The sequence below is a fragment of the Heptranchias perlo genome, chromosome 40 (assembly GCF_035084215.1).
Source record: "Heptranchias perlo isolate sHepPer1 chromosome 40, sHepPer1.hap1, whole genome shotgun sequence".
Taxonomy (NCBI): domain Eukaryota; kingdom Metazoa; phylum Chordata; class Chondrichthyes; order Hexanchiformes; family Hexanchidae; genus Heptranchias; species Heptranchias perlo.
This window is the reverse complement of record NC_090364.1, coordinates 15,069,266-15,091,736: the sequence shown is the minus strand read 5'-3', so window position 1 is coordinate 15,091,736 and position 22,471 is coordinate 15,069,266. Positions and strand designations below refer to the sequence as shown.

The 22,471-nt window shown below is 50.0% G+C and overlaps 1 protein-coding gene across 1 annotated transcript in view; it reads left to right on the top strand.

Moving 5' to 3' along the window:
• gcat (glycine C-acetyltransferase) overlaps nt 1-22,471 on the top strand; it is a 44,635-nt gene that overhangs the window by 8,768 nt on the left and 13,396 nt on the right. The window contains exons 2-5 of the mRNA XM_067974672.1: nt 6,623-6,753; nt 7,697-7,798; nt 9,136-9,282; nt 21,031-21,185. Coding sequence (XP_067830773.1) covers nt 6,623-6,753; nt 7,697-7,798; nt 9,136-9,282; nt 21,031-21,185 — 535 coding nt within the window. The remainder of the gene's footprint in view (nt 1-6,622; nt 6,754-7,696; nt 7,799-9,135; nt 9,283-21,030; nt 21,186-22,471) is intronic.

The window sequence follows — 22,471 nt, the reverse complement described above, 5'->3', positions numbered from 1 at the left end:
GTGTAGATTGGCAGTGTCACAGCTGCTGGTGCCAGCATTTCCCATTTCTCAAACACTTGGCTGACTTTATTCTGTGAGCACAGGTAACACATCACATCAACTGGAACTCAAAACTTTTGCCCTTTAGTTTTACGAACTTGCAGGTAATTTCCACACCTGGCAAAGGCTTTCAGCCACCCAACTTTAGGCAGTTAGAAATGTTAATTTGTTTATTGTGACTCTCCTAGGAACAGGAGTAGGCCATTCAGCCCCTTGTGCCTGTTCCGCCATCTAATTAGATCATGGCTAATCTGTAGCTTAACTCCATCTACCTGCCTTGGTTCCGTAAGCCTTAACACCCCTGCCTAACAAAGATCTATCAATCTCAGTTTTGAAATTTTCAATTGACCCCCAGCCTCAACAGCTTTTTTGGGGGAGAGAGTTCCAGATTTCCACTCCCCTTTGTGTGAAGAAGTGCTTCCTGACATCACCCCTGAATGGCCTAGCACTAATTTTAAGGTTATGCCCTCTTATTCTGGACTCCCCCCACCTATCAAATCATTTAATCATCTTAAACACCTCAATTAGATCATATCTTAATCTTTTATACTCAAGGGAATACAAGCCCAGTCTGTGCAACCTGTCCTCATAATCTAACCCTTGGAGCCCCAGTATCATTCTGGTGAATCTGCGCTGCACCCCCTCCAAGGCCAATATGTCCTCCCTGAGGCACGGTGCCCAGAACTCTCCTTTGGTACCTAATTAAGGTATCAGGCTGCCCTGAAAGATTAACAGGTAAATGTGCTGCGCAGATCATAAGACCGTAAGAGATAGGAGCCGGAGTAGGCCATTCAGCCCCTCGAGCCTGCTCCGCCATTTAATGAGATCACGGCTGATCTGATTTTTACCTCAACTCCACTTTCCTGCCCTTTCGCCATATCCTTTGACTTCCTTGCTGATCAAAAATTTGCCTATCTCAGCCTTGAGTGTATTCAATGACTCAGCCTCCACAGCTTTTTGGGGTAAAGAATTCCAAAGATTCACAACCCTCTGGGAGAAGAGATTTCTCCTCATTTCCGTCTTAAACGGGCGACCCCTTATTCTGAGACTATGTCCCCTAGTTTTAGATTCCCCCATGAGGGGTAACATCCTCTCAGCATCTACCCTATCGAGTCCCCTCAGAATCTTGTTTGTTTCAATAAGATCTCCTCTCATTCTTTGAAACTCCAATGAGTATAGACCCAACCTGTTCAATCTTTCCTCATAAGACAACCCTTCCATACCCGGAATCAACCTAGTGAACCTTCTCTGAACTGCCTCCAATGCAAGTTTGTCCTTTCTTAAATAAGGGCACCAGAACTGTACGCAGTGCTCCAGGTGTGGTCTCACCAGCACCCTGTACAGTTGTAGCATGACTTCCCTGTTTTTATACTCCATCCCCCTAGAAATAAAGGCCAATATTCCGTTTGCCTTCCGGATTACCTGCTGCACCTGTATGTTGACTTTTTGTGTTTCATTTACGAGGACACCCAGATCCCTCTGTACCGCAGCATTCTATAGTATTTCTCCATTCAAATAATATTTTGCTCTTTTATTTTTTCTCCCAAAGTGGATGACTTCACATTTTCCCAAGATCAAGAAGTGCCAGTGTGACCCTGGTCAGCTGACCTTGCTTGGGGTGGTGGTAAAGGACGCTATAGTTGACCTTTGCCACCCCGGGTGAGGGAGGTGGAAAGGACAGTTATCCAGGTTTCCTGCTCCTGTACACTAACCGGTGATGTTAGACGAGGATAGGATTGGACTTGCATGTGATGCCCCGTGTGGTCGAATAGCATGGAGCTAACACTCTTGGCTTCTTGATGAAGAATGACCACTTGATTGAGGATGTACTGGAGGAGTGTGCACAATCTTTTTGGGTGGGGGGGGGAGGGAGTGAAAAAGGGGTGCAGTTCTGTTTTACAGACCCAGTCAAGCCTTTATTTCTGAAGTCGATACACCTGTCTCTGAGGACACCAGTGGGATTTTGTGGAGGGAAGCGTCTTTATCTTAAGAGGCGTTTTTTTTTAGATATATACCAAGCTGAGGGTCACTCAGTTAGTGCCATAAATAGGAGCCCCCATTATCTCTACACTTGAGATTTGTTTTCTTTTGACACTTTGAGAGCGGCTGCCAATCTCGCATTAAAATTTAAAAAGTTGAACTGCTCCCAGCCTCAACCACCATCACTGTGCCTTTCTGTTCCATGAACAACCGTGGGGCACAGACTCATAGACCTACTAGCAGTGTAGCGGTGTAGTAACTACACCTGTTGAATGGTTTTGTTTTATCTTCAACTCTTGATGTTCCAGGTCCAGGAGTGGTGTCAGATTTAATATGGACTGAATTTTAGCAAAGGACAGGCAGTCCAGCATAATTTAAAACAAAAGCAAAATACTGCGGATGCTGGAAATCTGAAATAAAAACAGAAAATGCTGGAGAAGCTCAGCAAGTGAGGCAGCGTCTGCGGAGAAAGAAACAGTTAACGTTTCAGGGCGAAGACCTTTCGCCAGAACTACTGGACGATGTTAAACAGTTAAAGTTTTTAAGCAAGTACAGAGCCAGGGAAAGGAGGGGCAGGGGGGAAAGAACATAAGGGAAGGTCTGTGATAGGGAAGAGGATAAGAGTGATTAAATGACAAAAGGGATGATGGTGGTAATGGGACAAAAGATGGGTCTAGAGGAGCTGTGAATGGCAACATCAGAACCATAACCGGCAGCTGCTGGCCAATAAATTTTTAAAAATGGGAGCAGTGATTATGATCTGAAGTTATTGAAATCAATGTTGAGTCCGGAATGTTGTAAAGTGGATCAGTTGTAAACCAGCAGAATTTACCCTTGTTGTTTTGAAGATTGCCATGAAACACCTGATCGTTGACATTCCAACACTGCGTGGTGTGCAGAGATGCTATAATATAACAACTTGCATTTATATAGCGCCGTTAACATAGTAAAACATCCCAAGGTGCTTCACAGGAGCGTAATCGGACAAAAAAATAACATCGAGCCAAAGGAGGAGACATTAGGAGAGGTGACCAAAAGCTTGGTCAGAGAGGTGAGGTAAGGTTTTAAGGAGTGTCTTAATGGAGGAGAGAGAGGCGGAGAGGTTTAGGGTGTGATTTCCACAGCGTAGGGCCTAGGCAGCTGAAGGCATGGCCGCCATTGGTGAGGCAAAGGAAATGGTGGATGGACAAGAGGCCAGAATTGGAGGAGCGCAGAGATCTCGGAGGGTTGTAGGGCTGGAGGAGGTTACAGAGGTAGGGAGGGGTGAGGGCCACGGAGGGATTTGAAAACAAGGATGAGAATTTTAAAATCGATGGACTGACCATCACAGTGCTACAGTACTGGACGAGGTGTTGGTGGACCAGGAGCCTTTGTAGGTTAGCGAGCACAGGGCTGATGGGTGAACGGGACTTGGTGCGAGTTAGGATACGGGAAGCAGAGTTTACGGAGGGTGGAGGATGGGAGGCCGGCCAGGTGAGCATTAGAATGGTCGAGTCTGGAGCTAACAAAAGCATGGATGAGGGTTTCAGCAGCAGGTGGGCTGAGGCAGGGGCGGAGACAGAAGATATTACAGAGGTGGAAGTAGTTGTAGGATACCAGGAGAAAGGAGTGATATATACTGTGTTGTATGTTAAGTTAAGGTCTGTAGGGGTAGAGTTTCCGCTTTGGCTGCAATGGGGAAATCATGGCCAAAATGCACTTGAAATTGCGCGGGTTAGGTTACAGATCAAGTCTCCGCTAAAATTAATTTGCATAATCCCAAACGTAAAATCTTCCATGAACCAGCATAGTGGGGCAGAGTAATGGAACTTAATTGTCTCTTTTCTTTCCATTTTACAAAGTATTCTTCGATGTATTTAAGAGCAACCTGGTGCAGTTTTAATAAGTCAGCTGAAAATGGGTTTACCACCAAAAATCAGCATTTTTAATAGGAGTGTCCAGGCTTCCACCTGTGAGTAACCTGGTTTAAAATCACTGAAAAGGATGTTTTAAAAAGCTAGACAGTTTCTTAGTAAATTAAATATTTTTTGATGTTAAAATCCTTTTAAAACGTGCCTACCAGTGCCTGTGCGCCTAAGAAAATGAGTCTAATTTGAAATGCTTTCCCGAGCCAGCATAATCGGCGGAAACTCGCAATTTCGACCTGGGAGCGTGGTCAGGTTTGTGGGCGGGGCCTGCTTCAGCAAATTGAACCTCGAACCAGCGTAAAAGATGGCGGAAAACACGAACGCTCGTGGGTCGGGCGTAACTCACTTACGTTTAAAATCCCCCGAGCTTTTGAGCAGGTTGGGCTGATTCTACCCGGATTGTGCTGGTGTCACTGGCAGAAACCCGACCCCATAATCTATTGTCATCAGACAAACCCTACTGCACTCTACAGTTTAAGGAACTCTCGGGCTGGTTGCACTGGAATCATCGGCTCTGAGTGGAATTCCTTTCAGTTCCAGCAGATAGGCCGAGGTTTTTTTTCCATTGGCTTCAAGCCAGCAAAATACTGGCCCCAGAGCCAAGCTCATTCGCCACCCGGACGGCCAGACATGGAGCTGCCACATCTGCCGGCCGTCATCCCCTCTTTGCCGGTTGGACTGTCAGTGTGAACGTCCTCCAATCCAGCAGAATGTTGCATCAGCCAATTTCCATACCGTAATCCCTATAATAGAAGGGCATTCTTCGCATCAGAAAATACGGTAAATGAGACCAGCACTAAAGTGGCTGTGTTCTGATGTTAATCTCTGAGACTGAGCTGGCACCAGCCAGGCTAATGATGCCAGGTGTGTTAACCCAGTTCAGCAGCCCAGAATGCCAGGTATGCAGTAACCTTTAGCACTGCGGTGGTCAGTGCGTCGCCCGGCGCTGCGGCGGTCAGTGCGTCGCCCGGCGCTGCGGCGGTCAGTGCGTCGCCCGGCGCTGCGGCGGTCAGTGCGTCGCCCGGCGCTGCGGCGGTCAGTGCGTCGCCCGGCGCTGCGGCGGTCAGTGCGTCGCCCGGCGCTGCGGCGGTCAGTGCGTCGCCCGGCGCTGCGGCGGTCAGTGCGTCGCCCGGCGCTGCGGCGGTCAGTGCGTCGCCCGGCGCTGCGGCGGTCAGTGCGTCGCCCGGCGCTGCGGCGGTCAGTGCGTCGCCCGGCGCTGCGGCGGTCAGTGCGTCGCCCAGTACTGTCGCACTGTCTGACCTGCTGATAGTCTGCGCTGCCAGTTTACAGTAGTTTATTGCTGTAGTTTTTCTCTGTTTATCTGTTCTGCAAAAATAACTGGATAGAACCGAATATTCCACCTTCATTTCCTCCTGATGGTGCTCAGTCTCACTGGGGTCCTGCTCCACAGGTGTCAGTGATCTGGTGCCTTGTGCAAGTGGCCATTCTTCTTACAAGAGCCCAGTAATTAACAGCAGGCTGTTTAACTATGAAAGGTATCACGGCTGAGATCTCCTTGCCCAACACATGCATTTTCCGGTCAGGATCATTGAACGGCGATGAGGAGCTGGAATCCTGTTTGAATCCTCACCTCCTTTTCCCAACACTGATTCTAATCGTGCCCCTAAAGCTGTGTAAAGTCGGCTAATTCAGTATGGAAGATGGGGACCATCCTGGTCCATAAGGGTCTGTACCGCACTGGATCAGTAATCTGAGAGGGGAGGGAGGGGGCGTTCAGTCCTGTATCCCGTTAACTAATGTTCCCCTTCTCCCTATTCCGTGGCTGTGGACACAATGTCACTGTTTTCCAGTGACTCCGCTCTGTGTTTTATTTTAATGCCGGCTCCATTATCTAGTTTCTTTGCTCAATTTGACGTGTGATTATAGAATGAAATTGTTTTAATTTGTTCTTTCATCGTTTCAATCTTACAGTGGCATTTCAGAATTACCGAAACTCTTCTGGCCAAACGTGTTGTAAAACTCAGATTTCATTTTTCAGAGAACAGTGGAAACCAGCGGGGGTCGGTGGGTCGTTGGAGGGTGGGGGGGGGGGGGGAGTTGGTGGGTCGTTGGAGGGGGCGGGGGTTGGTGGGTCGTTGGAAGGGGGGGGTCGGTGGGTCGTTGGAAGGGGGGGGGTCAGTGGGTCGTTGGAGGGGGCGGGAGTTGGTGGGTCGTTGGAGGGGGCGGGGGTTGGTGGGTCATTGGGGGGGGAGGGGGGCAGTGGTTAGTGGGTCGTTGGAGGGGGGGCGGGGGTCGGTGGGTTGTTGGAGGGGGGGGCGGTGGTCAGTGGGTCATTGGGGGGGGCGGTGGTCAGTGGGTCGTTGGAGGGGGGGGCGGGGGTCGGTGGGTCATTGGAGGGGGTGCGGGGGTCGGTGGGTCGTTGGAGGGGGGGCGGGGGTCGGTGGGTCGTTGGAGGGGGGCGGGGGTTGTCTGGAGGCAGTGATTACCTGACGGTGACTCCACTGAGTGATTTGTAAGTGAAGCTCCAGCTTTTCCACTAAACTGCCGTTGGGTTTGGGTCTCGGAGGACGGGCCCTGTTTGCCATGTGTGATGTGCGCTCTCTGCGGTTCAAGTGATTCTGATGTGATTGGGGGTCGGGGAGTGATCAGCCAGTGTACATTCTCTCTCACTCTGGGGAAGGTTTACCATTTACCTATTAGCCACTGATGAAACTTCTTTCTCTCCCTCCTTGTAGCGATTCTAAACTTCTGTGCGAACAACTACCTGGGCCTCTCGAGTCACCCTGCGGTAATAAAGGCCGGGATCGAAGCCCTGGATCAGTATGGAGCGGGGCTGAGCTCCGTGCGTTTCATATGTGGCACCCAGGTCAGCCCACGAGAGTTTTTAGGACTAGAAGGTGGTCATTAGGCCCAACTAGTCTGTCAGTATTTCATAATCGACCCAACCCAGGGTTTCCTCTCCATCGCCCCTAACGCCGAGCGGAGAGACAGGAGCGAGTAACCGGGGCAATAAAGCAGGTGCTGCCGTCGAGTGTAGAAATCACCCGATCTGTGGTTGTTGCTCTTCTTCAAATATCTCTCTTCTATCCCCCCACCCCCACCCCTCCCCCGCATCCAGCCTCCCGCCTTCTACACACGTCCCCATTCCCACCCTCCCTCTCCTCCCGCCTTCTACACACGTCCCCCATTCCCACCCTCCCCCTCCTCCCGCCTTCTACACACGTCCCCATTCCCACCCTCCCTCTCCTCCCGCCTTCTACACACGTCCCCCATTCCCACCCTCCCGCCTTCTACACACGTCCCCCATTCCCACCCTCCCTCTCCTCCCGCCTTCTACACACGTCCCCCATTCCCACCCTCCCCCTCCTCCCGCCTTCTACACACGTCCCCCATTCCCACCCTCCCCCTCCTCCCGCCTTCTACACACGTCCCCCATTCCCACCCTCCCCCTCCTCCCGCCTTCTACACACGTCCCCCATTCCCACCCTCCCCCTCCTCCCGCCTTCTACACACGTCCCCATTCCCACCCTCCCTCTCCTCCCGCCTTCTACACACGTCCCCCATTCCCACCCTCCCTCTCCTCCCGCCTTCTACACACGTCCCCCATTCCCACCCCAGCAGAAGCTGCTAACTGGTGCAACTTTGAGACCCGACACAACAGCCATCCTGTCCACGAGAGGGGAGGAAAGAAATCGCTCCAAACTGGTTAGGGAAATATTTTGTGTACTTTGAAAGATGGTGATGTGTGCAGCTGAGTGTTGCGGAGAGAAGCGGAGACTGATCTAACCTCTCGTTATTTGTGTCCCTAGATCCTGCACAAGAACCTAGAGACCAAGATCGCTAAGTTCCACCAGAGGGAGGATGCCATTCTCTATGCCAGCTGTTTTGATGCCAATGCTGGGATTTTTGAGGTGTGGCTGTCGCTGGGGGGGGCTTTTTGTTTCAACAGGGACTTTTGGCTTCCTGTGTGCATCGTGAACCCAGAACAGTCAAGGGCCTGTTAGGGGTGAGATGTGTGATCACCAAGTGAGACAGATCATTGATTCACTTTAATAACTGGAACTGGGTTTATTTTTAGTCGTGGGATCTGCATGGTCACATTCTTAAACTAGGGTGAGTGAGACCTAGTGGGTCTGCATGTGTCCAGAGCGCCTTAGCAGACAGTCCAGATGTCCCCTCCCCTCCGCCACCCTCACTGCCCCTCCACCAGTTCTACCAACTCCTGGCTCAGCCCAGCTACTTCATCACAGATCAGAGATCGAGCCTCGGACTCCACGGTCTCTGTGTAACATAAGACAGTGCATTTTACCTCCTCGTTACAATCTTGCTGCCTCCTCGTTACAATCTTGCCGCCTCCTCGTTACAATCTTGCCGCCTCCTCGTTACACACCAGAGGTGTTCACAACTATATGGGGTTTTGATAGAGTAAATAAGGAGAAACTGTTTCCAGTGGCAGGAGGGTCGGTAACCAGAGGACACAGATTTAAGGTAATTGGCAAAAAATCCAGTGGGGAAATGAGGAGAATTTTTTTACGCAGCAAATTGTAATGATCTGGAATTCACTGCCTGAAAGGGCGGTGGAAGCAGATTCAATAGTAACTTTTAAAAGGGAATTGGATAAATATTTAAAAAGGAAAAATTTACATGGCTATGGGGAAAGGGTGTCCCAGTGTTTAAGTCAGGACTGCAGTTGCTCCTCCTAAAGCAATGCTCATGTACTCACTGAGCCACTATTTTAGCTGAAATCGATTTAACCTGTGAAATCCTGCCGGTAAGATCGCCACTGACTAATCGTTGTAATGGTTAATAAAATTTTAAGTCCGAAAGGTTACAAGATGTTTTTCAATCTCGAGCGGTTTCCCCCAGCAGTTGAGGCCTCTTTTTTGTTTTGTCCTGCGGTTTCAGCCGCCTAATTACCTCACATTGATACAACCATAAAATGTCAGTGATGGACACAGGCAGGGCTACCCCAGTGGCTCAGTGGGTAAGTGCTCTGCTCACCGACTCTCTTGGCATCTCCTCCCCGTGAGATGGGGGGGTGGCTCCACTCTGTGGCACTGCCCCCCGACAGTGCTCGGCAGGTGGGCAATTGGCGCCATGCCCACCGCTCTGCGGCGCAAAGTGACAGGGCTGCACATGACCTCCTGTATATCTGAACGCAACATTTGTGCCTAGGGAGCGTTCGCAGAGCAGCGAAATCTGTTATTGCAGCCGGGCCGTCTCGAATCCCATCCGTTGCCTTTTCCAGGTCCTGTTAACCCCTGAAGATGCCATTCTCTCGGATGAACTCAATCATGCTTCGATCATCGATGGCGTCAGGCTGTGCAAGGCCAACAAGTACCGCTACAAACACCTGGACCTCAGTGACCTGGAGGCCAAGTTGAAAGATGCCCAGGTACATTTAACTGTACTCGTTTAGATGCATGCACTGTGCTTATCAATCATTGATGTTACTAAAATACCCAACCCAACAAGTGTCATGAGCTGGCTAGTTCCCTTTTGTATTCTCTGCCTCTCCCCATAACTACCTCTTGTGCTTGTGGGGGGCGCAGTGCAGATTCACCAGAACGATACCGGGGCTAAAAGGGTTAAATTATGAGGACAGGTTGCATAGACTAGGTTTGCATTCCCTCAAGTATAGAAGATTAATGGGTGATCTAATTGAGGTGATTAAAGGATTTGATAGGGTAGGATAGAGAGAAACTATTTACTCTGGTGGGAGAGTCTAGAACAAGACCTCAAATTAGAGCTCGGCCGTTCAGGGATGATGTCAGGAAGCACTTCTTCACACAAAGGGGAGTGGAAATCTGGAACTCTCTCCCCCAAAAAGATGTTGAGGCTGGGGGTCAATTGAAAATTTCAAAACTGAGATTGATAGATTTTTGTTAGGTAAGGGTATTAAGGGTTATGGAACCAAGGCGGGTAGGTGGAATTGAGGTGCAGATCAGCCATGATCTAATTGAATGGCGGAACAGGCTCGAGGGGCTGAATGGCCGACTGCTGTTCTTATGGCCTCTTGTCCTGTCACAACTGTGAAATCCCTTCCCTTCCTCAATCTTCCCTTCTTCCTATAACTGGACACCCTGTAACCGTTGGTTTTCTGATTTACCTTATAACCTCTCCCTTGGTGTCCTCCATGTGGACATTGGATCTCCACCAATGTTTTATTGCAAGGGTACTTTTTGGCCATGTAGATATTCATAAGGATTTCTCAGCAATATAATGAAATAATAAGGGTTCACTTTTCTCTGGCTGAATTATTGTTTTTGACTATTTACTTCCTACCTCCAACGCAGTAGCATTATTAAAGGGGGGGGAAGGATGTGTTGCAGGCTGCCTGGCCCAACCCTCCATACCACCGTTTAAGAAAAATGGGGTTGTTGCTCTTTTATTCTCTGTGCAGTGCTGCTGCCCCGGTGCAGCGTGGGCCGACCTTTGCCCCCCAGCTCCTGAACTGACCTGACCTGACCTGCCTTCTCTCCCCGTTCATCTCCTTCTCCGTGCACAGTTCTGGTCTCCATATAATAAAAAGGATATAGAGGCACTGGAGAAGGTGCAAAAAAGATTTACAAGGATGATGCCAGAACTGAGAGGTTATAACTATCAGGAAAGACTGAACAGGCTGGAGCTCTTTTCTCTAGAAAAGAGAAGGGTGAGGGGTGACCTGATAGAGGTCTTTAAAATTATGAAGGGGTTCGATAAGGTAGACGTAGAGAAGATGCTTCTACTTGTGAGGAGACCAGAACTAGAGGTCATAAATATAAGATAATCAGTAATAAATCCAATAGGGAATTCAGGAGAAACTTCATCACCCAGAGAGTGGTGAGAATGTGGAACTTGTTACTGCATGGTGTGTAGCATAGATGCATTTAAGGGGCCTTTGCCACCTTCAGATTCCAGGCCAGATTTCATGGACCTGCCTTGTAAGGCTGCATTGTTTATGGTTGCCCAGTATCTGATAAGGGTCCCAGCTCTAACTAAGTCAGGAATGTTGGTTTGTTTCATCTTTTAGCTTGTTCGTATAAACAAGCCGGAAGGCGGAATGCTGAGGCTGCCTTTCTTGTAAGTTGATGTGATCGAAGAGCCCCCTGCTCTGAAATTGGTCCCGTGCAATTCACACACCCAGCACCAGAGTATTTAGTCATACAAAATCATATAAAAAATCATCTAAAAAGAGATACACGTACAGACACCATTGTAAACAAGGGTACAATCTTACAACCTTGAGGGGGAGGAGTCCTCTCTGACCCCTCACTTTAGTTCCCTCATAAACCGAGTTGTTTCTCGGTGCTCAGTACGGCGTCTTAATTTAGCAATTATTTGTTTAACAAGTGAGTAACATATATTAAGTAAATGCTTAACAGGCGCTGCAACACTACAAGGAGGTGAGAGGCAGCACGCACCCAGAGGTGGACTGATATGTTTGACCCTATGTCCCACCAGTGTGATTCCTCCATTTTCAATATCCTCGTCTATCCGGGCATTATCCTGCCTGAGTAGGTAGAAATGTTTTAGGGAATTGTTTTGTTGTGTTACCAAGTTCTGAAAGTTTTTCCGTTAGCGGGGGGAATGTCATATCCGAAACTGGCTACATAAGTGTGTAACTCGGTCTTAAGGGTGTCCTTCATTGTGACATTAATTTGTGTATGGTCCTCGATGTTTAACAGCAGCTGCTGTCCAATCTTAGAGGGCAAATGAGGCTTGAAGCAGAAACTGGAACTGGTGATCGGAGAGGTGATGTTGTCCCCGTAGAGCATGCTACTGACTGCTGTGGTCACACAATACCTGCCCTTTCCTTGATGGCTGTAACGCAATGGCTACTGCCCCCTTGCCTGGGCCGACATGGAGCAGTTGGTACTGCCTGGGTCCCAACTGAACCCACACGCAGGTACATAGTGGGTGCTGACATCGTAGGGGCATAACCAGGCATCCTGGGCCCGAGCACATCCCGATAGATCGGGGGCATTGTCAATGACTGTCACGGTGTTTTACTAGTACTTGTCCCCGCATTACTCCTGTGTTCTCCACCCTGAGCACTGGGCCGGCCGGCTAATCGTGCCAAATAAGGGGGATCCTCAGGACAACTCCCATAGAGGATAGTCCCTTGGATGCATGCTCTGTATGGATGCTGCATACATGGGGACCCAGGTGTACCCAGGTAAGCCTCCTCACCTGGCACATTTGGGGAATTGGAGTGTCATGCCTGATGTTCCATCTTTTGAAGTCTTTATTGGTCACCCAGTGGGGTAGGAGCCCTGATCCGATCAGGCAGAGGTTTTCCCTGGCCTGTTCGATCATCCAAGCCCTTGTACGCTGTACAGGTGATTCCCATTGATGCCTCAGCTGAGGCGTTCTGGGTTTCTCTTATAAGGACATTGATAGTGTGAGCGGCCTGAATCGAGTGCTGTAGTAGACCTAAGATGTTAACCTGGGTGTTGGCTCCCTCGAGGAGGGTGCCCTCCCGGATATTACCTTGCTTTCTCGTGACCTCCTGCAGTTTATACCTCAGGGTCAGCATACTGTCTGCTGTGCTTTCTATATCTAGTGTGATTATCCCTGCTAGGCCTCCTACTCCCACTAGTATTCTGTCCTGTATAAGATCCCTCCTCTTCCTTTGGCGTGCCACACCTTTGTTTAAGGTGAGCTCGGCCTGGGTGCTTTGCAGGCGTGGGGCTTCTGTGGGAGTATAGTATTTTATGTGATGCGAGACCTCTGGATCCTCATTTCCTGCCGTCCTACTATTGGTCTCCCAAAATGTCCCTATAAATTGGTGCAGCATGTCCCTGTACAGTCGTCTGTGCTCAGGCTTACACAACCCAGTCAGGCTTAGGAGGACAGGGACTGTTTCATAGTGTAGGCCATTAGAGAGAACCGTATCTGTGGAGATGACATTGGCCGGCCCTGGTTGTAACTTGGGGCACCCTATCTTTGCTAGTTGGCCCTGGCTAGGCTTGGGCCGCAGGGGTTGGAGTACAGTTTTTAGCCTCACCGTGTGCTCCTTCCTAAGGGTGGCAGCACCTGGGAAACCCCCAGTGCACACAGTGCCCCAATGGCGTACACGCGGTACAATGCTGGAACCTATTGGTTGAGTATATGCATAGCAGGGGGACGGGTTGTCACAGTCCTCCCGTGGTCTGTCGTTCCTTCCCTGGAGACAGACGGTACTGTGGTGCCCATGTATTCCTGTTACTCGGAGGCATGTGTGATATCCCTCATTATATTTCCAAAACCGGGGCCAGCACACCTCTTTGCCCCCTTCCGTGACTTATTTATCTCTCTCCTGCTCGGGGCCGTACGACCGCCGTACCCTTACCCTGGCTTCCTGTACGCTTCGGACCTTTTCTCCAAAAACTACCGCCCACTGATAGACTCTCCCATAATGGTCACACACGCATCGTCTGCACACCCGGTGCTGCCTTTGACTGTGTATGTTGTGGTGGTTGGTTGTGTGATATTACATTCTCGGAAGAATAACCCCTCCCACGTATGAAGGTTGGAAATGGAATATGGCTCTGTCCCGTTTTCCAGGCTCACTCCGTCTCTCTCTACCCTCAGCGTACTGTCCGGCTGGGGAAGCTCTCCGGGAACCCCCAGTGTCCATGTTCCGTTCAGGGTGAACCACCATGTCCACCTCAGTGTGGGTCCGCATTGACCTCTCTCTGTGTCACACATCTACAAGACGTAAAATATTACATTCGCTTAAAGAGCAGTACATAGCTACATTTAAACATAGCCAAATAATTATGTGCAATGCTAACGGTTAGTGGCTATTTGCCCATGGGAGCGGCACATTATTCCATTGGCGTTCCCTTATTGTCAAGTTATCCTATCGCCTCGCTGGCCTGTAGGCTCGCACCATCGTCTCCACCAGCACCGACCTCTCTCTAAATGCCCAGATGCTACTCGTGCGGTGGAATAGTTTTGCTTGAGTCAAAACCATTGGTTCGGTGCCGAGGCATTCTCATTAATTTATTCAGCCTTTCCTGTTTTTAACTGGTTGATGTGGTACCATTTAGTGCTTTTTTCTTCTTCTTTCCCTTCTCTGGAAACTGTACCAGGTATACCACTGCACTAAGACAATCGGGAAGGGCCCTTTCCGCTTAGCTTCAAAGGTGTGGTCTTTTTTCCCATAATTCAGGACCATTACCACATCTCCAACCTGATAGTCAAACGGCCTGACCTTTTTGTCGAAGTAATGCTCCCTTCTGTTCCCTGCTTTTTCCGATTTTTGCAGCCACAAACTCATTGGTCTTATTAACATGATCTATCATTTTCTCTAGCCACTGATATTCCGTTGCTCCCATCTGCAGTGGTGTTGCCGTGGGCCATAACAAGTGCCCAGGCGTGCGCATGAGACTCCCTGTTGTAGCCTGATATGCCCGTAGTGCTATGAGGAGTTGATCTAATGGCCGTTAGTCACATAGACAGCGTGCTCGTCCATTGAACGGGGTGTCATAGAGTCATAGAGTTATACAGCACGGATAGAGGCCCTTCGGCCCATCGTGTCCGCGCCGGCCATCAGCCCTGTCTACTCTAATCCCATATTCCAGCATTTGGTCCGTAGCCTTGTATGCTATGGCATTTCAAGTGCTCATCCAAATGCTTCTTGAATGTTGTGAGGGTTCCTGCCTCCACAACCCTTTCAGGCAGTGAGTTCCAGACTCCAACCACCCTCTGGGTGAAAAAGTTCTTTCTCAAATCCCCTCTAAACCTCCCGCCTTTTACCTTGAATCTATGTCCCCTTGTTATAGTACCCTCAACGGCGCAAAACTTTTTAAGCGTTGTTTTTAAAGTCTGGTTTCCCCTTTCTGCAATTCCCGATGACTGTGGGTGGTGGGAGATATGCAGCTTGTGGGTGATTCCCATTAGTTTCTGTAGTTCGGTGAATATCTTCCCAGTGAAGTGCGATCTCTGGTCGGTGTCCACCTGCACTGGCACTCTCCCCACCTGCAGATCACCTCGCTCAATAACACACGTATCGCCGTGAGGGCAGTGTTGCTTTTGCACGGGAAAGCTTCAGTCCACTTGGTGAAGCAGTCCACGATTACTAAGCCTTATATGTGTCCGCTCAGTACTTTAGGTAGGGGCCCAATTAAATCAATTTGGAGATGGGTCCAGGGTCCCTGTGGAGGAGGGGCATTCTGAAGGAAAGCCCGGTTTGTGTTTGGTGTGGGGTTGTGTTGCAGGCATGTGAGGTGCCTGAGGTCGTCCTCCGTCCCTGGCCACCACCCAGCCTTCCTTATGGTGCTTTCTGTCAAGCAGTGGCCCCCTACTGGGTGTGTGTGGAACGTGTCAGAGTTCCTCACTTAACATTGGCGGGATGCACATGACTGGGAAGGCATCTGCATTAGATTGATACATCAGGAGGGGGTCTGTGCTCGTGGTGTCTGCCTCACCAGTCATAAGGGAGGTCAGATGGGCCCATGGAGTGGGCTGAGGTAGAGGCCTAGACTGCTGATGCCACTCAATCACCTGTTGGTGGGATTCTACTGATGACTGCAGTCATCGGAAGTCAATGGCCGGTTGTTTAGGGGAAGTAACGGCAAGGGTTGATTCTGGCTCCCTGGGCGGGAGGAGGAAGGGTGAGCCGTTTACCGCGGCTTCCTTGGCTGCCCGGTCCACCAGGGAGTTACCTTCCGAGTGAGGGTCAGTCCCTTTTGTATGTGCCATGACCTAACCGATTAAACATGGCTGCCGTCTAAAGTTCAGCGGGTCCCATAACAGTCGGAATAACATCCCGCGTACTCGAGGCTTACCAGCAGACGTACAAAAGTTACTCTTCGAGTACAGAGGCAGGGACAGCATGGTATTAGTAGCATAGGCACTGTCAGACCAGATATTAATGGCCTGGTCAGAGTCTCAATTACGGTCATCAAGAAGGCCGCCACCTCGGCATATTGGGCCAAACGGATCGTTTTGCGGGAAGGAGCACTGCGAAACCCGTTTAGGCCGTGCCCTTGTGGTGGAATGAGGAACCATTAATGTATACGTCTGGCGCGAACGCTCCTGGTTGTTTAAGAACTGGGTGGATCACACAATCCAGGAGGGGTAAGGGACACTCGTGCCGATCGCCCTGGTACAATAGCAGCTGAGGGAGGAGGGCGGTTTACTTTGGGGTGACCTCTAGAGCCCGCTGCGTCAAGAGCAGTGTCCAGTGGCTCATCTGAGCGGATGAAACTAAGGTATCCCCAGGCTTAAGTAGCAGGTTAAGAGGCGTGTGGGGAGAGTGCAGTACAGTCGATTGTAACCCCTTGATGTACATGAAGTATTTAACCGCCCAAAACATGGCCAACAGATGTCTCTCACAGACACTGTAATTTGTTTCTGCCCCGGCCAAAACCCGCGAGGCGTGCGCGATGGTAGCGTTTTTCCCTGCATGCCCTGAGACAGGACCGCCGCCAGGCTCTGGTCCGTGGCTCCTACCTCGAGATGGAATGTCTGATTCGGATCAGGCAGCGTAACTGCCGCCTTAAGTTTGGACACCGCGTGGCGTGTGTTTCAGTCCATTCTGACTTCACCTCATCCTTATCCCCCTTTTAAAAGGTCGTACAAGGGCTTCGCTACTTGGTGAAGTGGGGAATGAAAGATCTCCGATACACTACCAGTCCCAGAAAGGATCTAAGGGCAGTTTTGGAGACTGGGAGCGGGAGGCGGTGAATGGTACCGACTTTATGCTGGTCGAGGTTTTGTCCCGCCACCGAGATCGAAACCCCGAGAAATGTCACTTGCTGCTTTAGTAGTTGGGCCTTGCGAGGATTAAGTTTGAGCCCCGCCTCCCCTAACAGTTGCAGCAATTCGTCTAACAGTGTGAGATGTTCTGATTCTGTGCCTGTCGCCAACAACAGGTCATCAGGTTACTGTAATAAACAGCGTGGTTTGGAAAAGTCTTTGATGGCGTGTGCCATCCGTTTATGGAAGATAGTGTGGGGCATTGTGAAAGCCCTGAGGTAAAACAGTCCAGGTGTAACTCTGATCCTGGAGAGTGAAGGCAAATTTGTATCGGTCCTCCTCTCGGTCTGGAATGCTTCAGAAGCCGTTGGCGACATCCAGAGTGAAGAAGTGTTTGCTGCCAGTCGGTATTTCGGACAACAGCGTCAGCGTTTCCCTGACCACTGGTGAGCAAGTGGGGGTTATGGAGTTTAGTTTGCGATAGTCACAGTAAGTGATTAGGAAGGCAAATGGAATGTTGTCATTTATTGCAGGGGAATGGAATATAAAAGTAGAGATGTTTTGCTACAGATGTACATTGGTGGCTCGATGCAGGGAGAGGAGGTTGCAAATAGACCACCACATCCGCTTGCTAAGGAATATCCCATACCTTCCGAAAGCCACCTGTACGGAAAGGCTACCATCGACTCTTTGTTAAAACAGGGTGCTGTTAGGATGGGCACGTTCAGCACAAATTCCCCAATCTGGCCCGTTAAAAAGCCGGACAACAGCTGGCGTTTGCCTTGGTGAGACCACATCTAGAATACTTGGTCTCCTTTATTTAAGAAAGGACATAATTGCTTTGGAGGCAGTTCAGAGAAGGTTCACTCCTGGGACGAGGGGGTTATCTTCTGAGGAAAGGTTGGACAAGTTGGGCCTGTATACACTGGAGTTTAGAAGAATGAGAGGTGATCTTATCGAAACATACAAGATCCTGAGGGGATTGAAGGAGTAGATGCTGAGACGATGTTTCCCCTTGTGGGAGAGACTAGAACTAGGGGCCACGGTTTAAAAATAAGGGGTCTCCCATTTAAGATGGAGATGAGGAGAAATTTTTTCTCTGAGGGTCGTGAGTCTGTGGAACTCCCTTCCCCAGAGAGCGGTGGAGGCAGGGTCACTGAATATTTTTAAGGCTGAGTTAGATAGATTCCTGATTAACAAGGGAGTCAAAGGTTATAGTAGGTAGACGGGAAAGTAGGGTTGAGATCACAATCAGATCAACCATGGTCTTATCAAATGGTAGAGCAGGCTCGAGGGGCTGAATGGCCTACTCCTGCTCTTAATTCGTATGTTCGTATGTTCAAGTGGCAAACGCCAGCTGTTGTCCGGCTTTTTAACGGGCCAGATTGGGGAATTTGTGGTGAACGTGCCCATTCTAACAGCACCCTGTTTTAACAAAGAGTCGATGGTAGCCTTTCCGCACGGGTGGCTTTCGGAAGGTATGGGATATTCCTTAGCAAGCGGATGTGGTGGTCTATTCGCAACCTCCTCTCCCTGCATCGAGCCACGGTCGTGTTTGTGCGAGGCGAACACCGCTTCCTATTTATGCAGTAAGGACAGCACCCGAGCGTCCTCACAGGACAGTGGTTCGTAACTCTCCCACTTAATGGCGTTTACCAAGTGTGAGTCAGAAATCTCCAAAACGTCCGTATCGACGATTCCTCTCATTCGAGCCCTGACTTTCCCCTCTCCACTGAGCCACAAATAGCCGTTCGAGTAATCAATGACAACTCTGTACTGACTCATGAGGTCCGCCCCCTTTATTCCCTGCTCGTTGGCCGTCTGCATCGTGACGGCAGTATCAATGGTGCATTGGAAAATCCCGAATTTCAACTGAGTTGGTCCATCAAAAGCATTCAGCATCGCCTTAGGCTGTCCTGCCTTTTCATAATATTCGGGACACGAGGAGTGAATGATAGTGACCAATGAGCCCGTATCGAGAAGCATAGACTGTGTCGGACCCTCTACTATCTCGACGCTAACATCTGCCGTCAGGTATCATGCTGAAACCGTACGCCAGAATACGTTTTTGCGGGGATCCTAACACCTTGTGGTGACCGTCATTAGGAGTCGGGGGCTCGTGCCACAGACCCGCGGGTGTCGCGGTCGTACCTGAGGGTGGAGGTCCTGTTTGTGCTGGGGGCGTGTTAACAGTGGTCACCACCACCGGTAAGGCCCCAGTCCCTGACAGGGCCGTCATTAGGGTGAGGAGTTTATCCATCTCTTGCTCTAGAGAGGAGGCACTGGGGGCCTCCTGGGAGGCCTGGCGCGGGGGTTCCTCCTCGGGGCCCTTCTTTCCCCATGTACCGTAATGCCGCAGTTGTAGCACTGCCCAGGTTTTTGCGGGATATTGTTGTTTCTCCCGAAGGGTCGTCTCGGGGGGTCCCCGTGGGGCCTCCACTAGAGTAACTGGTTTTCCCCGGCCTCCTACTACTGGCACCGGCGGGGAGTAATCCCGCACCGCACCCCATGTCTGCACCGCCGCATCCAGGAGGTGGTCCCAATCAGACTCCTTCGAGACTGACACCCCGAGTGCGTTGCGTACCAACCCATGCAGTTGTTGCATGCTTAAACTCCTCGTCATCATGAAAATCTTGCTTCCCGCGCCCACGCTGGTTTAGTTCGTACACATCCGACAGTCTATTACTGAACGCGATCGGGTGCTCAGTCGGGCTTGGCAACGTCTGAGCCCAGTGGAGCATCACGTTGACGCCCCTAATTTCCCAGCAGATCTCGTCAAACAGATTTGATGTATCAGGGTCTGGGTCGAGGGCCACAAAGCGGGTACGTGCTCTTACTCCTGCGTCGACTGATGCCGACAGCGCCTGTTTTAAGTCCGCCTCCTCTAACTCAGCGGTGAACGCGCCTGAAACGCTCCCATGCACCTGTGAAGGCGATGGGGTCGTCCCCCTGACGAATTGGGCCGAGTTCTCTGGACAGCGCCTGTGCAAAGTCTGGCCGTATCGGCTGTGATTCTACTAGGTGGGCCCCTGTGTTCCCTTGGCTTCCGTTGTCGTTCTGGTTGTTATCACATTTAGGGGCATCGGCTCTTTTCCCTTAAAGCCAGTGTCAGGGTAGGGAGAGGGGGCCAATGGCCCCTCCCAGTCAAGAGCGCCCCCTGTCGTCTCCTGGTTATGGCTGAAACAAAAGCTTTCTGGCATCCCAGCCTGCCCTCCAGCTCAACTATCCTGAGGTGACATGTGGGATGGTCGGCCTCTCTTACTGGTTTGGCCATCTCTTCTCGCAGAGCCCCTCGTGCATCCTCCAATTCCTGGGTCAAACCCCCAATTGCTCCCTCCATTTCCCGAATTCTCCCTTTCATCCCCTGTGACCTGACTGCTAGCGCGGTGGACACGCACCCCTGAGTCTGCTGCTGCTGCAGTGTGTTTGTGAGGTCCTGCGTCCTATTCCGCTGTGACCTATTCTAGGTCTCGTTTTGTTTCTGAGATCTCTTTCTCCAACTGGGTCTTTTCTTTGTCTAGCTCGAGGGCCCGCTCTTTGACCTGGCTCAGTTCTTTCTCCAGATCGGATCTTAACTGCTCGCACAGAAGAGGGCGGCATGGTTTAGTAGGTGTCAGCCTCTCTTAAGCTTGATGGTACCCTCATCCATCTGTTTTTAGATGAAGGCCATCACCACAGGGAGGCTGTCCCCGGTCTCCAATGTCACCAGTCGTCACTCCTGCCAAGTCTCTACAATTATACCAGCGCAGGGTGCTCCTTTTATGCCACTTTTGGGGGTGGACCCGAGGTTCACTATTGACATGGGCCCTTGCCCCATTGGGGTCTCCCAAAAGGGCAAGGTGCCCAATAATGCCTCGAATTCTTTGTATCTTTAAGAAAAAGGGGTCAGCCTCCCCTGTACTCTTCCATCTTTCAGGGGTCTGCAGAAGCAGCTTGTGTCCCACCTCTGGTCTTAGCCAATTATCACCGCACACGGTAGCTCATCTTGCCTTTGTGTCCATAGTTTCCCAGGCCTCCTTTGACTCCTGGCCTGGAATCTGAAGGTTTCATGGACCTGCCATTGTTTATGGTTGCCCAGTATCTGATAAGGGTCCCAGCTCTAACTAAGTCAGGAATGTTTGTTTGATTCATCTTTTAGCTTGTTCGTATAAACAAGCCGGAAGGCGGAATGCTGAGGCTGCCTTTCTTGCAAGTTGATGTGATCGAAGAGCCCCCTGCTCTGATATTAGTCCCGCGCAGTTCACACACCCAGCACCAGAGTATTTAGTCATACAAAATCATGTAAAAGATCATCTAAAAAGAGATACACGTACAGACGCCATTATAAGCAAGGGTACAATCTTACAATATGCTGATGGGGTTAGATGAAGTAGGGTGGGAGGAGGCTCGTGTGGCACATAAAAAACACCGGGATAGACCAGTTGGGCCGAATGGCCTGTTTCTGCGCTGTAAATTCGATGTAATTCTCTTCCAGAAACATCGGATCCGTCTGATTGTCACCGACGGTGTTTTCTCCATGGACGGTGATGTGGCGCCACTGAAAGGGATATGTGATCTGTCCGAGAAATACAACGCTCTGGTCTTCATTGACGAATGTCACGCCACTGGATTCATGGGACCCAGCGGACGGTAGGGAGTCACGCTGCTAGATGTACCCGAGGTGTGGGGGGGATAGAGGCTTGAGGCGCATGAAATAAGCCCCCTTATGCTGCACTTCTATTCCAGCCTGACTCCTGGGGTGGGGGTGTAGCCTTTAAGGGAGCTTCCCCCAACAACATGGAAGGGTTACTTGCCCCCCATTAGCAGTTTTCCAATCTGCCGGGACCTTTGCCGAGTCCAGAGAATTTTGGAAAATTATTACCAAAGCATCCACAATCCCTACTGCCACTTCCCTCAAGACCCTAGGATGTAAGCCATCAGGTCCAGGGGATTTATCCGCCTTGAGTCCCATTATTTTACTGAGTACCAATTCCTTAGTGATTTTAATCGTATTTAGCTCCTCCCCCCCAGAGCCCCCTGTTTGTCCAGTGTTGGGATATTCTTAGTGTCCTCTACCGTAAAGACTGAAACAAAATATTTGTTCAGCATTTTTGCCATCTTCATGTTTCCCACCATTAATTTCCCGGTCTCATCCTCTAAGGGACCTACGTTTGCCTTAGCCACCCTTTTTCTTTTTATATAACTGTAGAAACTCTTGCAATCTGTTTTTATATTTTTTGCTAATTTATTTTCATAATCTAACTTCCCTTTCTTAATCAATCCTTTCGTTACTTTTTGCTGTCTTTTGAAGACTTCCCAATCTTCTATCCTCCCACTAAGTTTGGCTACCTTATATGTCCTTGTTTTTAGTCAGATACTATCCTTAATTTCTTTACTTAGCCACGGATGGCTGTCATTTCTTTTACACCCTTTTTTCCTCAGTGGAATATTTTTTTTTTGAAAGTTGTAGAATAACTCCTTAAATGAACACCACTGCTCATGTACCGTCTTACCCTTTAAACTATTTTCCCAGTCCACTTTAATCAGTTCCGCTCTCATACCATCATAGTCTCCTTTATTCAAGCTCAGTACGCTTGTTTGAGAACCAACCTTCTCACCCTCTAATTGGATATGGAATGTAACCATGTTATGGTCACTCATTCCAAGGGGATCCTTAACTAGGACATTATTAATTAATCCTGGCTCATTACACAGGACCAGGTATATAAATGCTGGAATATGGGATTAGAGTAGACAGGGCTGATGGCCGGCGCGGACACGATGGGCCGAAGGGCCTCTATCCGTGCTGTATAACTCTATGACTCTATGACTCTAGGTCCAAGGTTGCTTGCCCCCTTGTAGGATCAGTTACATACTGCTCAAGAAATCCATCCCTAATACACTCAATAAACTCTTCCTCAAGGCTGCCCTGCTCA